Consider the following 14,048-nt stretch of genomic DNA (forward strand, 5'->3'; position numbering starts at 1 on the left):
CTGTCTAAACACTATTGATCCCTGCTTGGGAGTCGCAGCAGAAGTGTAGAAAGGGCGTGGATGAATTGAAATTTCATTTCCGACAACTTGTTCCTGTTATTTTTACCCTTTTGGACGGGGAGAAACACGTTACTGCGGCTTCAGTCAATGTGGTCGATAGCTCCACTGAGAAACTCAACACGGCTTCTGCCGGAGGTTTGGCAATGAGACATGATGTTGGATTTAGAGTGTATGGAGCTGAAGGATGCTGGTGAAAAGCACTAGATCTTAACGGCAACCGGAGGCAGAGCAACTGGCTTTGGGCTCGCTGTGACCTAATGGGCCTGTGGCTTTGGAGAAAAGAAGGATTATGGAGACTAATGACATTCCCACTTGGGAAAGGCCAGAGTAGTCACACAAGAAGCTTCACCAGGGTACAGAGGCCTCACTTCTGAGTCTTGGCTGGCTTTATGTTATAGCCAAAGGAGAGACACTCTCCAGCTGAAGCTAAATTTTAGGCTTCAAAGAAGAGCATTAAGTTGAGCTATTCCAGAAGATGGTCCATGAACTGTCCAGGAAAGCACCAATGCAGAAACTGGAGCTGCACAGGTCCACAGTGAATTAGTGGGCATGTAAGGGCCTCAGGAAGCACACTTGGCCCTGAGCACACTGAGTCAATGTGGTTTGGTGCCAACAGCACCAGCTTTGTTCTTACTCTTATTAGATGTTCAAAGAGTACAGGAGAGAACCAGGCTCCTTCTTCCTAATGGCAACATCTGGCATTTATACAGCTGTGCACCTTTGATCCTTAAAGACCTTTACAACCTGCTATAGGGCTAATGGCCATAGCAATGGTCTTACAGTACACATGCCAAGTATTCCCCACCCTGGTTCCCTTTTCTCAGTTTTGCACTGTACAGAACAGTTCTCCATTCTGGGAGGAAAGACTCCAGTTTGGATCCCAGACACCTCTTTTGTTTGTCACTTTTTTTGCAAAGTTTGTTCAGTGTTGCCCCTCCTTTTTAAACTAAAATTACTTCATCATCATTCTTAATAAACAATACTTTATTTACATTTCCAATTATTTCATAAGCCCATTTCTGCCCCTATCTCCATCCCTCCCATTCCAGAAAAAGATGGAAATGTTCTTCTCTCCCGGGAGCCAAGAATCTGCATTGCCGATGAGGTTGCAAATTCAGACAAAATAAACAGAATTAAGAAAAACTGAGCTGGCATTTGACAGAAATTGTAAAATGACACTCAGAAATGTTGCTCTTGTGGAAATTACTGATATTAAAATATAAATCAGTGTCTTGTGTTTCCCGTAGCACCAGGGGCTCTATTAGGTTATGCAGTTTGATTGCTGAGCTGAACCTAAGAGACTTGGCAGTTCAGTGCTGAAGTTCTCCGAAAGTATTTAACCCCTCTCCTGCTGGAGAGCAGGCACCCAGGCACATGCCACTTGATCAAAACATCTGCAAAAGGCCTTTGAACCCTTTGAAACCTGGAAGAAGGTGGAGGGGCTAACATGGGCAGAGAAGGAATTTGGAAAATCCTTCTTCAAGACAAGAGTCTCATTGCACAGTATCAGGAAGAAAGCAGCAGAGGTCAACTCAAGAAGCAGATGCTATGAATTTTTTATTATTTATAACGGGGAAAATAGTAACTTGGTAGACACTAGAATAACCAAGTGACAAGGTTAACATCTTGTCATAATAGACATACTGATATTTATGTATGATGCTAACATTGGGGAAGCCGAGGAAAGGGTATATAGGAAGTCTCTGTACTATACTTGCAACTTTTCCAGAAATCTAAAATTATTTCAAAAAGATATGTATGTTCCTTTTTTCACATAGTGGATCACTGCTATCTTTGTGGAGAGACAAAGCAAATCACAAATAGCCATAATAAAAGCAGACTGTGTTGTGTTAAAAGACAAATAAAGTGCTGTAGGAGTGTGAGGGGTTACCTACCTGGCAAGGCTGCTATGAGGATTAATGTTATTTTATGTTTAGAACAGTGTCTGACATACAGTAGCTGCCATACAAGTGTTAATAGTGCTTGTGGCTGGAGGGAAGATGACAGAAATGGCTATTGAGTTTGGTCTTAAAAGTGTATGTTTTTGGACAGGCAGAAAGAAGATATCTCATTTTTTAAAAGACAGATATTGAGCAACCAGGTGGGAGAGTTTTCACCCTGTCAGTTCATCTCAATGGCAATCAACATTAGATGCAGTGTGTACTTTGAAAGAGGAAATTTTACTACATGGTATAGGAATAATGGTGGTGGCAGCAGGAGGACTAAGTATGTTGCTCTCTTCCCCATCCTTGATCTCCCTGTTCCATACAAGTGGAGAAAGAGGCAGAGTGAAAGCAAAGAGCTGATGTATCAAGAGAGAACCTAATCAAGTTACGGAAGAAAATGGGCATTTGAAAAAAAAATGTTCATAAGGTCAAAGAGTTGGTCCACAATGAAACATAGGTTCCAACATGTGTAGCAGAAGCAGCTGGTGGAGGTGCTAGAAATGGAGGGTGTGTTTTAGAGAAGGCTCTTTGAGAGGAATGTAATTAAGGGCACTTTATCCATTTGCATTAGATTTAGCTGCATAAAACAGAAAAAAATTCAAAACAGTAGTCACTTAAGATAGAAATCACTTAAGATAGAAATTGCTCTCTCTGTCCAGGGCTGGCATGGTAGTTCCATACCATCAGGGACATAAGTTCTGTCTCTATGAACATCACCTCGTGTTCTGAATGGTTTCTGGAACCACTAAATCAGCATTCCAAGCAATCAGGAAGGAAGAAGGACAAAGAGCTATGCACTACTCCTTAAGATTTCTTGGAAGTTCCCACAATATTTCGCCTTACATCTCACTGGCCAAAACTTAGACATATAGCCATTCTTAGCTACAAGAGAGGCTGGGGTAGGTAGTCTTTTGGATGAGTACCTAGACACTCCAATAAAATTATGGCTCTGTTACTATGGAAGATTAAAAGTATGGATATGAAAATAGGCAACTGACAGCTTCTGTGAAAAGTTCCAAAAGAGATAGCCATGAGGAGAGATTTTCACCTGCAGCAGTGAGTCTGATCAATCCTGGGACCCCTTCTTTTGTTCCTTCTGGGCCCTCATTTCTTCTGCCATTCCAAAGTCTCCTTCTGGGAAGACCCAACTAGCCGTGCTTCCTCTCCAGAGGAGCCTCAGTCCTGGGGTTGGACTATGACTGAGTCAGTGACCTTGGTGTCAAGTTCCTACCACTAAATTATGGTGCTGAACCCCAAAACCATCTCCAGCATCATCTCGTCCTGCCACTCCCCCTATCATAGATGTACTACATGACCAGGGATTTTTTTCTTTTTGAACCAGGTTTGTATCCAAAGAAGTAGACTCATGTCAGGCCTCCGCACAGTATGGCTCTGACCATGCATTCTGGGCAGAAGTAATTTATTGTACAAGGAGCATCCTATCAATTCAAGGTGCTCACATATTTTTAAGAATAGAGGAAACATCAGACATCCTTTCATCATTCCAATAATTAAGAGCCGTAGGATTCATCACCCTTTTTTCACTGGTAAGAGGTGGAACATTGGAGAAAAATCTAAAACCTAGCAAAAGGGAAGGAAAGACTTATGGCTAAGTGTAGATAAACCTGTTAGTTTTGGTTAACCCCCACGGATAGCTTTAACTTTAAACTAAATAGCCTCTCTTCCATGAAAACCTAGAAACAAAAAGAAACAGACTGTGTTGCTCTAAGACCAGTAGTCCATCCAGATAACCAAGCAGTTACCAGTTCCTTGGGAGGAGAGCCAGCATCAGTAATCTGTGATTATGGCATTTGTGTAATCTAATATGGGTAGATGGTGTATAAAGTACTAACATGTGTTTCCCATTCTGTCCTACTCAACCTGTGTTTCTTTGAACTTGTTCACTTGGACCTTTTTCCTTCCTCTCCTAAAAAATAAACAGACTCTCTGAGTTAAGAAAGAGGAAAAAGAGGGGAATTTGAGTTTAAGTAAGAAAATTAGACCTGAGATCAATGAAATGGGCAAAAGTGGGGAAAAGATAGAACCCCAGATAGATTTAGCAATCCAGGAGCAGAAAGGACTTTTGACCAATACCAAAAATGGGAGACAAAAAAGTGCCCCCTTCCTCTCAACGCCTTTCTAGAGAACGGTGGAAATGATGGTAGGTAGGATGATGGTGGAGTAGGTCTGAGAGGAAAGGGCCTGAGACCAATCTCACATGTGTGTCCCTCTCTCTTTCTGCATTAGGACTTCCTCAGAAGATGAAAGAGAGTCAGCAGACCCAAAGCTTGCAGTAAGAGGAAGATGCAGTCTATGCAGCCTGATGACCAGGACACAGACAGCCAAGTACACCCAGCTGGGAGAGAAGACCATGACCATGGACCAGAAGCCACCCCTAATGCCAGGATGCAACCTAGGACCCCAGAACTTAAGCACACTCTGGAGAGACCTTAAATAGGTAGAAGGAATCATAAACTGATTCATTTTTAACCTAAAAATGATGGCGATTTCTCAGAAATAATTAAGAGTCTGCCATTTGGTGGAAATGGGACTCAACAAAGAGATTGAGTAAAAGAAAAATAGCTGCCTTTTCTTTGCACACCTGAGTTCATACCTGCTACAGTTGTCACCCATGTAATGTGCAGTGTTAGGTGTTTCTTGGGAATCTTCAAGGTGCTCTGTGTAGAAGCTGAAGCTAACCTGAGCGGCAGAGAACCTCTCTGGATCCTCTGACCAAGTTTTTGTTTTCACTGCAATTGTTTTTTCTTTCTTTCTGAGCACAGTCGTCACCAAGAAAAAGCCTGTTGGAAAAGCAGATGGCAGAACTTTTAAATTCAAAAAGAGCAGTTCCCTGGGCAGATGCAACAGAATTGGAGATGCTGATGGAGAACAGGAGGCCCAAGGAAGTGAAGGTCTCAAAAAAGATGGAGGAGACAGCAGCATAGAAGATGCAGAATTAGGGTTTGAGAAGAGAGAAGACATTCAAGTCCTGGGCCCAGAGACCAGTATCCACGGATCAGGTAGGGAGCCCCTCCCTCAGTGATGAGTTCTCTCCTCTACAAAATATTCGTCCAGCCAGACTCCTCAGAGAGCATTGTGAAGGTTCCCGTGATCATTTTATAAAGCATTTGAGGCTCCCTCAAAGCACTCTTCTTTATCCATCTGGCAAACATTACTGTCAAATGCTTCGAAAATTTATCATAAAACCCTTTCCTTTTTTCCATCATAAACACTTCCAAACTGCCTACTGCTGTTGTTAATAACTCACAGGATTCCCGTGTCTCCTTCATGGAACACAATTCAGCTCTCTATTTTTCCTTTGACTTATTTTACTTAGTAAAGTCGAATATATTTTCATGCAAATATGAGAGCCTGTGCCTGCCACTTTTCCTTCCAAATGCTCTTGGCTCTTGCAGTGGTAGCTGTGTAACTCTATAGTGGGTGAAACTCTCACAGTCTAGACAACCATTTTTCTGTCTTTGGGACAAGATTTCACGTGATGTAAGAATCGTCTCCTGACTATCCAGTAGGTCTGCCTGTAGAGGAATATTATTCTCAAGGATATGTTTATTCCATTCTACCTTTCATGTGATGCTTGGGCTGAGTTCAGGGTTCCTATTAAAGAAGAATGTCTTTTAAGGTAGCACACTGAACCAGAGCTGGGAAAGACAATGGTCATTGAGTACAACTCCCCAGTGTACAGAGGAAGAAACAAAGGCTTGGAGAGATGAGTACTTTTCCAGAGTTACTCCTTGACTTAGGTACTGAACCAGGTTTAGCAGCTTTCCAGCCTAGAGCTCTAGTCAGTGTTCTCTTATGCCACACTGTTCTTAATCCTCTCATTTGCCTAATGCTGTAGAGTAAATGTTTGTGTCCCCTCAAAATTCATGTGTTGAAATGCTAACCACCAAGGTGATGGTATTAGAAGGTGGGGCCTCTGGGAGGTGATTAGGTCATGTGGATGGTCATTCGTCATGAATGGGATTAGTGCCCTCATAAAAGAGACCCCAGAGCTCTCCCTTGCCCCTTCCGCCATGTGAAGTTACAGCAGAAAAGAAACAGCCATCTCCAAAACAGATCCTCACCAAACACCTAATCCACTGGCACCTTGACTGTGGACTTTGCAACCCCTGGAACTGTGAGAAAAAATGTTCTGCTGTTCGTAAGATATGTAGTCTGTGATATTTTATTACAGCAGCTCAACCAGCCAAGACAACTTGCATGGAAGGCATCTGTAATGTTCACCAATATTTCCTTTTGGGGATAAAGGAAGTAGGTAGGCATAGCTTATGAGTTGTTTTGGCCAATGAAATATGAACAGAAGTGAAGTGTGTCACTTCCACTTTAAGAACCTGTATGTGATTCACCTAGTTCCCTTTCTGCTGCCATGGCAACAGGCAACACACTGGATGATAGAGGTTCTACTAGCTGAGGACAATGAAGAGCAGCGCCCCAGCTGACTCATAAAGGACACATAGCACAAGTGAAAAATAAACCTTCATGGTTTTAAGCCAGTGAGATTTGCGGATTGTTTGTTGCCGCATCACCTAGCCTCTCCTTACTGGGTAAGCCTGAGCTACATCACCATTCCCATGATGCATCTCTGTGCATGAAGACGTCAGAGGGTAAACAATGCAGGACCTCAGAATACAACCCCATAAAACATTCCAAATTCTCACCAGCATTCTTTCTTCCTCTTGGCTTATATTAGGGGTGGGGTATGTGGTTCATTACAAAGAATGAGTATTTTGATAGCTTCTCATTCTTGGAACTATTCTGCAGGTAAGCGTGTGGTGGAAACTTCCTCTAGTCTTAGAGTTAAAAACATAATGAATTAAATTATTTTAGTAAGTGCACTGCATTATGACCTCAACTGTATCACCCTATACGTATAGACATACATGTGCAAAAATCTTTGGTTTTCCTTGAGGCTTTTTATTTAGATAGTTCTTAGCACTTTACAAGTTTGCTAACTTTACAAGCACCAGAAATTATAGTAACTTGATGCTGCAAAAATATCACATTATCAGATATTTCCAAGTTAACAGTTAAAAATTAATGGAAGCTCCCTGTGGAGTAATAAGAGAGCCTGCCTGATGTTGGGTAAGTCACTTAGCCCCTCTAGGCTTCAGTGTCCTCCTCTGTAAAATGGGAGGAGTAATTGTATCTACCTTCCAGGGTTATCATGAGAATGAAGTTGGTGTGCACATGCCATCTGGTTCCTAATTATTACATAATGTTAACCGTAATTGAGACATAAAACACTTAGAAATCTAGAAAGTAAGATCATTTCAGACCTTTTGCTTTCCAAGAAGGTTGAGTTCAGAAACTATTTAGGCTACCAAGTGGTGGTTTTTTGGAAAAGATGTAAAACCACGGTCCTATCTTCCTGGCGAAGTCTTTAACACACTTTTGAAAACACAAACAGATGGGTAGGCAAGTAGGTATTTTCCAGACTCCCTGCAGAGAGCACACATCCAGGTGGGAAAAGCTTTAAAGAGCCAGATTCATTTATACTTTTTCCATCTTAAATTCTTGGATTGTTTCAGGTTTATAACAAAGTTCAGAAAATGCTAAAGCTTAAAGGAGAATTGAGAGGTGCCAAGGAAATGAAAGACGAGGTAAGTCTCCTGACTCCTCTACATACATGGAGTTAAACCTTTGTTACAAGGAACTTTTTTTCAAATTTCATGATTCAAAATTCCAGTAATAAGCATCTCAAAATATCACAGAGAGAGGTGAGCAGTAGAGCATAACGTTTAAGAGCCCAGATTTGAGCTAGGTAGGTCTGGGTCCACATCTAATAGCAGTGGACACTGGGCATGTTACTTTATCTCTCTGAGCTTCCTTTGCCTTACCTAGAAAATATGAATTACGAGCACCTATTTCAAAGGCTTGCTGTGAGGATTAAGTAAGATACTGCATGTAAAACAACAGCGCTCGGGACTTAAGAAGCACTTAATAAATATTAAATATTATGGCAAAAATTCCCTCTTTATCTGAAATGATATGGAAATAGAGTGCTCTGATGAGTCTAACATTTTGGTCAAGCTGTGGTTATGTGTTCCCTGTCTTGTTCCAGAAAGGATGTAAGGAAGATGTTTTGGTTAGTTTAGGGTTGTCCCATGTGAAGTAGGCTTTTTAACAGATCTCCTACCAAGAGGTGAGCAGCTTCTAAAAGAAGTATTTCAACTTCTTTCCTGCTGGATTATTTGAGGGAGCCATTCGGGATTCGCTGCAAGTTTTGCAGAGAACAAGGATCTGGTGTGGATTTTTTAGAAGGGTATTCCTTCCTTCAGCTGTTATCTTTGAGGCACCTTCAATGGGCCTGGCATTGTTCTGGGGCCTGAGGACATAGCAGCGAACTGAATAGACAAAGATCCTTGTCCCTGTGGAGCTTACTTTCTAGTGAAATAACTTCTCCAAGGATATGGTGGAGAAAAGGGTATGGCACCTGCCCAAGTGACAGCCAAAATTGGCCCATATGCCATTTGTGGCAGACCTCTGCTGTATACCATGTGTATCCTCAGCCATCTACTTACATGGTGTGCCAATTTTTAAAGAATTTAGAACACAATAAAAGATACTCATTCTTCACTCTATGAACATAATTGGCTCCAAAATTTTTGCCTACCGGCAAAACCTTGTATAAGTGCCCATTAATTCCCATTGTAAGTAATCAAAGGCCGCAATGTTTTATACACGAAAAAGTAAACTCAGGAATCAAGTTAGTAATGTCAATAGCAATGTTTGAAATTACTGTAGATAATTGTAAATTCTATTATTACACAAACAAAATGTGAAAATTCCTGAAGCAATGTTAATTTTTAAGGTTTGATGCTTTTTTAAAACATAACTCTCACTATAAACTGATATATTTTGAATGGTAGTGGTGGTTAACAGTGGTTTTCCATTGTTTATTAAAGATTTGTTCTTATCCTCACAAAGAAGATAATTTCCCAAAGATGATGACCTTTATGGTATTGTTGGTTGACTCCAGGGTTACTCTGGAAACTGCCACCCAAGCTTGCTTATTCAAGTGCCAAATCCCTAGAAATGCTGCCATCTTGAATCTTTGTAATGTCCCTGGGATCTGAGAACATTTGTGAATCACAAGCTGCGGTTTAATATCAGCTTCCCCCAAGAAGCATGAGACTATCTGTCAATACTTTGAAACCTAGAGCAAAATTCCTTCCCAACTTTTGAAATATATGTTCAAGAAGGTATGCTCTTTGGAAAAAAAAAAACCCATTTAATCAATACAGAAAATTTGCTGCAGTAAATAATCTATTTTCCAGTAAGTACCATGAGTATGGTTGCAACTGCAGCGTCAGCACTCACTGTTTTGCCTGTGGTTGGTAGCTACTGAAAATGTCACATGCCTTCAGACAAAGTGACCAGGTTTTAACTCCATCTAAGCAAAACTAGGTACAGGCATACCTCATTTTATGGAGATTTATCCTATTGCACTCTGCAGATACTGCATTTTTTACAAATTGAAGTTTTGTAGAAACCCTATGTCACACTAGTCTATCGACACCATTTTTCCAATACCGTTTGCACACTTCGTGCCTCTGTGTAATTCCAGCAATATTGCAAACTTTTTCATTATTATTATATTTGTTATGGTGATCTATGATCAGTGATCTTTGATGTCCTTTTTGCAAAAAGATTGTGACTTGCTGAAGGCTCAGATGATGCTTATCATTTTTTAGCAATAAGGTATTTTTTAATTATTTATATAGTTTTTAAGATACAGTGCTATTGCAAACTTAATAGACTATAGTATAGTATAAACACAACTTCTGTATGCACTGGGAAACCAAAATATTTGTGTGACTTGCTTTATTGTGATGTTTGCTTTATCGTGCTGGTCTGGAACCAAACCACAGTATCTTTGCAGTCTGCCTGTATCTAAGTGCATGGCTTATGTAAGTGAAACTCACCTAGCAGTGGAGGCTTCTGATTTCGGCCACTGTTAATGACTTCAGATCTAGGACAGGATCAGATAGTGCCTGAGGGGTCAGCCTTATGACTCTGAGTTCATCTCACGCCCCAGTACTGGTTACAGAACTTTGATTGATGAAATGTCAGATTAAATCAGTTTCTACTGCGTATTGATACTCAAAAGGCATCTACCTGGAATTGAACCTTCATAAAGTAGATAGGATTTGAAATAGTATACTGTGACTTCTGTGCAAGATATTAGCAAGAAATTAGGTTTACTGGAACCTCAGAATCACTTGCCTTTCTAGAGTTCTAAGGTGGGCACAGCCTCTTCTTACAACGACCTACAGTAAAACATAATACATGGTTTATGGAAATCACCTTATTACGCTCCAGCATTTTCACTTCTTGTCTGATGAATCAAAACCCTTTGTATAATTTGGCCTTTAGAAGTGAATGGTTAGGTTTTGATTTCAAAAGCAAATTTCATTTGGCATCCAGCAAAATACATTTGTTATTCAGCTGGTTTAGAGCATCCTCAAAGAAAGGATTATTTATTCCAAACCTCTTGTTTTATGAACAAAGAAATTGCCTCAGAGACTCTGAGTCAATGCTAATGTCCAAATTAAATGAGATTATCTACATTAAAGACCCAATTCTGAAGTCCTGGTGGTACAACAGAATTGTGCTAGCAGGCCGTCTGCTCAGAGGACATCTAAAACTGGCAGGACTGGGGGGCATGCTAATTTTCCTGAGAAAGAGGGCATTTAGCTTTTAAAATAAGAGGCTCAAGTTGTGTATCACTGGTACTTTGTTAATGAGTCCTTAGTGTGCCAGGCTCCATACGCAACAATCCGGTGACATGGTCCTCACCTTAGGATGCATATATTCAGCATCAAGGCAGGAGTAGAGGGCGTTTGTCACTTCCGTACAGCAGGCAAAGTATTGTTACCAAATCTGCTCATAGATGCCAAAGAAAGATAATCCTGTGGCAAGAGGGGAGGGGATCCCTAGGGCCCTACTCCCCAGTTAGTCTCCATCCCCTATTCCCAGTATGGCAGCCATGACAAAATTGCTCCATAAAGCACTAGGACCAAATGGCTGCTGCTTGTCAGGTCAAGGATTTTGTTTTCTCGTTAGAGAACAGTGCCTGTACGCCATTTCTTTTTAAGCCACTCTTCACATATTCTCTTAAGAGAGTCCCTGGTAATTGTCTTAATGGTAATTACGTGCTTGGGGCAGCTGACATCCACTGTTATTTTTCTGAAAGTGAAGAACAAGGGACAGGAGCAAGAGAGGAAGAGGGAGAGTTTTGAGATAATGAAATCCTTTTAATGACAGAGCCATGCCGTTAACCTAATTAAACTGTAAAGTGGTAAAAAAAAAATCCAGGTACTAAATGGAAATGAAGGAATAAATCAGCTGAGACAGCAGCACTTCTGGGAAACCTTCTGAATTCCGAATACTCTGACATTGCGGTGTCCGATTCTCATGGTTATCCTCTGGCCCCCCTTAGCCTTGTGCAGATCTCTTAAACTGACCTGTCCAGTAAGGCTTGATTTACGATGTCCATATCAGGTCTCCAGCTCCCCTGGGCATGTCTGTTATGTAGCTCACATATTTAAGAAGCCAGCACAATCAGTGGGATACAGTGGCAGAGCACCGGCTACATGGTCGGGAGAGCAGAACTCTCCTCATTCTACTGCTAACAGCTATGGGACCTTGGGCACTGTCCCTTGCATCACTTTACCATCTCTGTGCACTCATGGTGTCTGTGTGCTTTTGCACCTACAACTCTCTTAGAATTGTCCTTGGGCTATTGGGGTCACTTTGCTCATAAGAGCAGAGAGCAGGAAGTCCTTGGGAGCTTACGTCCCATGGGGCAGCCCTTAGCCATTGTCTGATGCTGAGTCTGACAATCCAGCTTTCATTGCATCCAATCAGGGCAGACGCTGAAGTGTAACTTACACTCTGGAGCTTCCCATGGGATTAGGCTGAAGCCACTGCCCACAAAACTTTGAAATTGTGCCCTTGCTTATGCTGCCCCTTCCCTGTCCTGCTTCCCCGACCTCCTTGCTGCTTTCTCTCGGGACTGTTTGATAGATGCCATGAATCCTCACCTGTGAGCCTCCTCTGGGTAACTTAACATAAGACAGGCACCTACTATAAAAGAACCAGCCTTGGTTCCAACATATAAAACATGTGAAAGAGGTGGCAGGGCCTGTCCTTAAGAGTGTTACAAAAAGGCTGCACAGTGCTAGGACTAAAGCACTGGACAGGTTCACAGAGGGCTTCTTCCTAATTTCTTTTCACACCATTGCCACCCATAACACTGGGAATGGAAGATGGCATCCTGGTGTGATGGAGCACCCACCCTTTTCCCACAGTTCTGCACCCCCAACCCCACCCAAGTGGCTATGCTGTACACTCTCCATTTGGATCTTGAGCACTAATTTCCTAGTAATAATTAGCTAATCTTTTTCACTCATAATCAAAGACAGGGATCTTATGCAACCAGCCAGGGATTTTACTTTCATTCCCCATTGGTGTACATCTCCAAAGAAAAGCACTAGGTTTACAAATGAGGAAGGGAAAGTTAAGAGACTTTTCAGAAGCCACATCAACTCTCCATCACTGATTCACTATAGTCTTGACAAGTTCATTTGACGTCTCACTATGTTCATTTCATCAATGGTAGAACCATTAATATTTATCGACAGTCCACTAGGTGCCTGAAATTATCCTAGGCACTGATTTCCTCTTGAAAAGCAGAGGAAGTGTCTCTGATGCACCCACAGCAGTGGGTGAAGATTAATTAATGTAAATAAGTAATTGAATAATGCAGAGCACTCAGACACCTTGCAAATGGATACTACGTAAACGTTACATGGGATGAGTAATAACAGCTAAGGGTTGATGGACAAATTTCCAGCAAATTTAGTCTCTGTCAATCAGGGAACGAAAGTAAGCATTTACTTGATAGTTCATAATTGATGCGTTTGTTTTCCTGACTGCTGAGGCGGGAGAGAGAGACAGAGAAGTGAGCAGCCTGAGCAGCAAGCTCTTGAGCCTGCAAGCTGACATCAAGAATCTACACAATGTCTGCAAGAGACAGGGGAAGGCCTTGCAGGAGAATCAGCTTTGTGCGGAGGACGCGATGATGAACAGCAGCCACGTAAGAAATTCAGCACCTGCTTCCCACCTCTGCCCCTTGAGCAGGAACAGTAATAGAAAGTTCTTTCACTGCCATTCCAGAGAATTTATTGAGCAAGCAATGAGAGAGAATTAAGCACACACACACACACACACACATACACATACACACACACACGAAAACACTATTCCTGCCCTCAAGATTTTTCAGTCTAGCCATCTCCAAGTTCATCTACATCTGAGCCTCTGTCTTTTCCTTATCTGCCCCTTCATACTTGGATTTGTAGCACCTGAGATCCATTGCCCTGAAAAGACAAGATCATAGTTATATAAAGAGAGTAGCATCTCCTAATGGATTTTAGAGATACATTTCTAAGTCAACCATGAAAGTAACAACCATCCCACCTGCTCTGAGGTGTCACATCCCATCAGTGCAGCAGGAGCTCTTTATTGCCACACCTGAGGCTCTCTGTCTACAAGCTTTTCTTCTGGATGCAGGAACCCAATCACAGGACAAGCTGAAGTGCAGAAGAGCTAATGCCCCTAGAAGCAGCCCTCAACCAAAGACTGATGGGGAAGTGATTGATTAACCTATCTCCCTTGAGATAATTCCAGGCATGCTCTTTCCTCTGTCCCAGAGCTCCTCAATGGGACCCAGCGCCCCTCAGTGGGATCCAGCGCCAGTTGCCCAAAGCAGCAACTAGGTTGGTACCTAGTTTCACGGCTTCCTTCCCTGCTGTGTTCACTGCCCCACTCCCGTATCTAAGTTTCCTAAGGTCACCTCCCACATAAACTTCTACTTGGCACTTGGTTCCTTTTCATAGGACTTGCTTCGGAGGTGCACAAGCCAAGACACTCAGGAACACTTGTCCTGAGCATGTGTGAACAGGAGGACTTTCTGGCATCATCATCTTTCTTGAGATTGTGATTTTGAACTAATAC

The 14,048-nt window shown here is 41.9% G+C and overlaps 1 protein-coding gene across 7 annotated transcripts in view; it reads left to right on the top strand.

Annotated features, from left to right (window-relative positions):
• The first annotated feature begins 4,942 nt into the window (after positions 1–4,942).
• PMFBP1 (polyamine modulated factor 1 binding protein 1) overlaps positions 4,943–14,048 on the top strand; it is a 58,058-nt gene continuing 48,952 nt past the window's right edge. For 3 of the 7 annotated variants that reach the window (XR_012075747.1, XR_012075748.1, XM_072967647.1), the window contains exons 1-3: positions 6,665–6,788; positions 7,556–7,627; positions 12,973–13,128. Coding sequence is in view for 5 of the 7 variants with exons in the window: in XM_072967647.1 (XP_072823748.1) it covers positions 7,577–7,627; positions 12,973–13,128 (207 nt within the window). In the remaining 2 variants the exon portion in view is untranslated. Of the gene's footprint in view, positions 5,027–6,047; positions 6,283–6,468; positions 6,572–6,664; positions 6,789–7,555; positions 7,628–12,972; positions 13,129–14,048 lie in introns of those variants that run through there. The other 4 variants (XM_072967650.1, XM_072967649.1, XM_072967651.1 and 1 more) reach the window with 4 other exon arrangements.

Source organism: Vicugna pacos, chromosome 9 (genome assembly GCF_048564905.1).
Source record: "Vicugna pacos chromosome 9, VicPac4, whole genome shotgun sequence".
Taxonomy (NCBI): Eukaryota; Metazoa; Chordata; class Mammalia; order Artiodactyla; family Camelidae; genus Vicugna; species Vicugna pacos.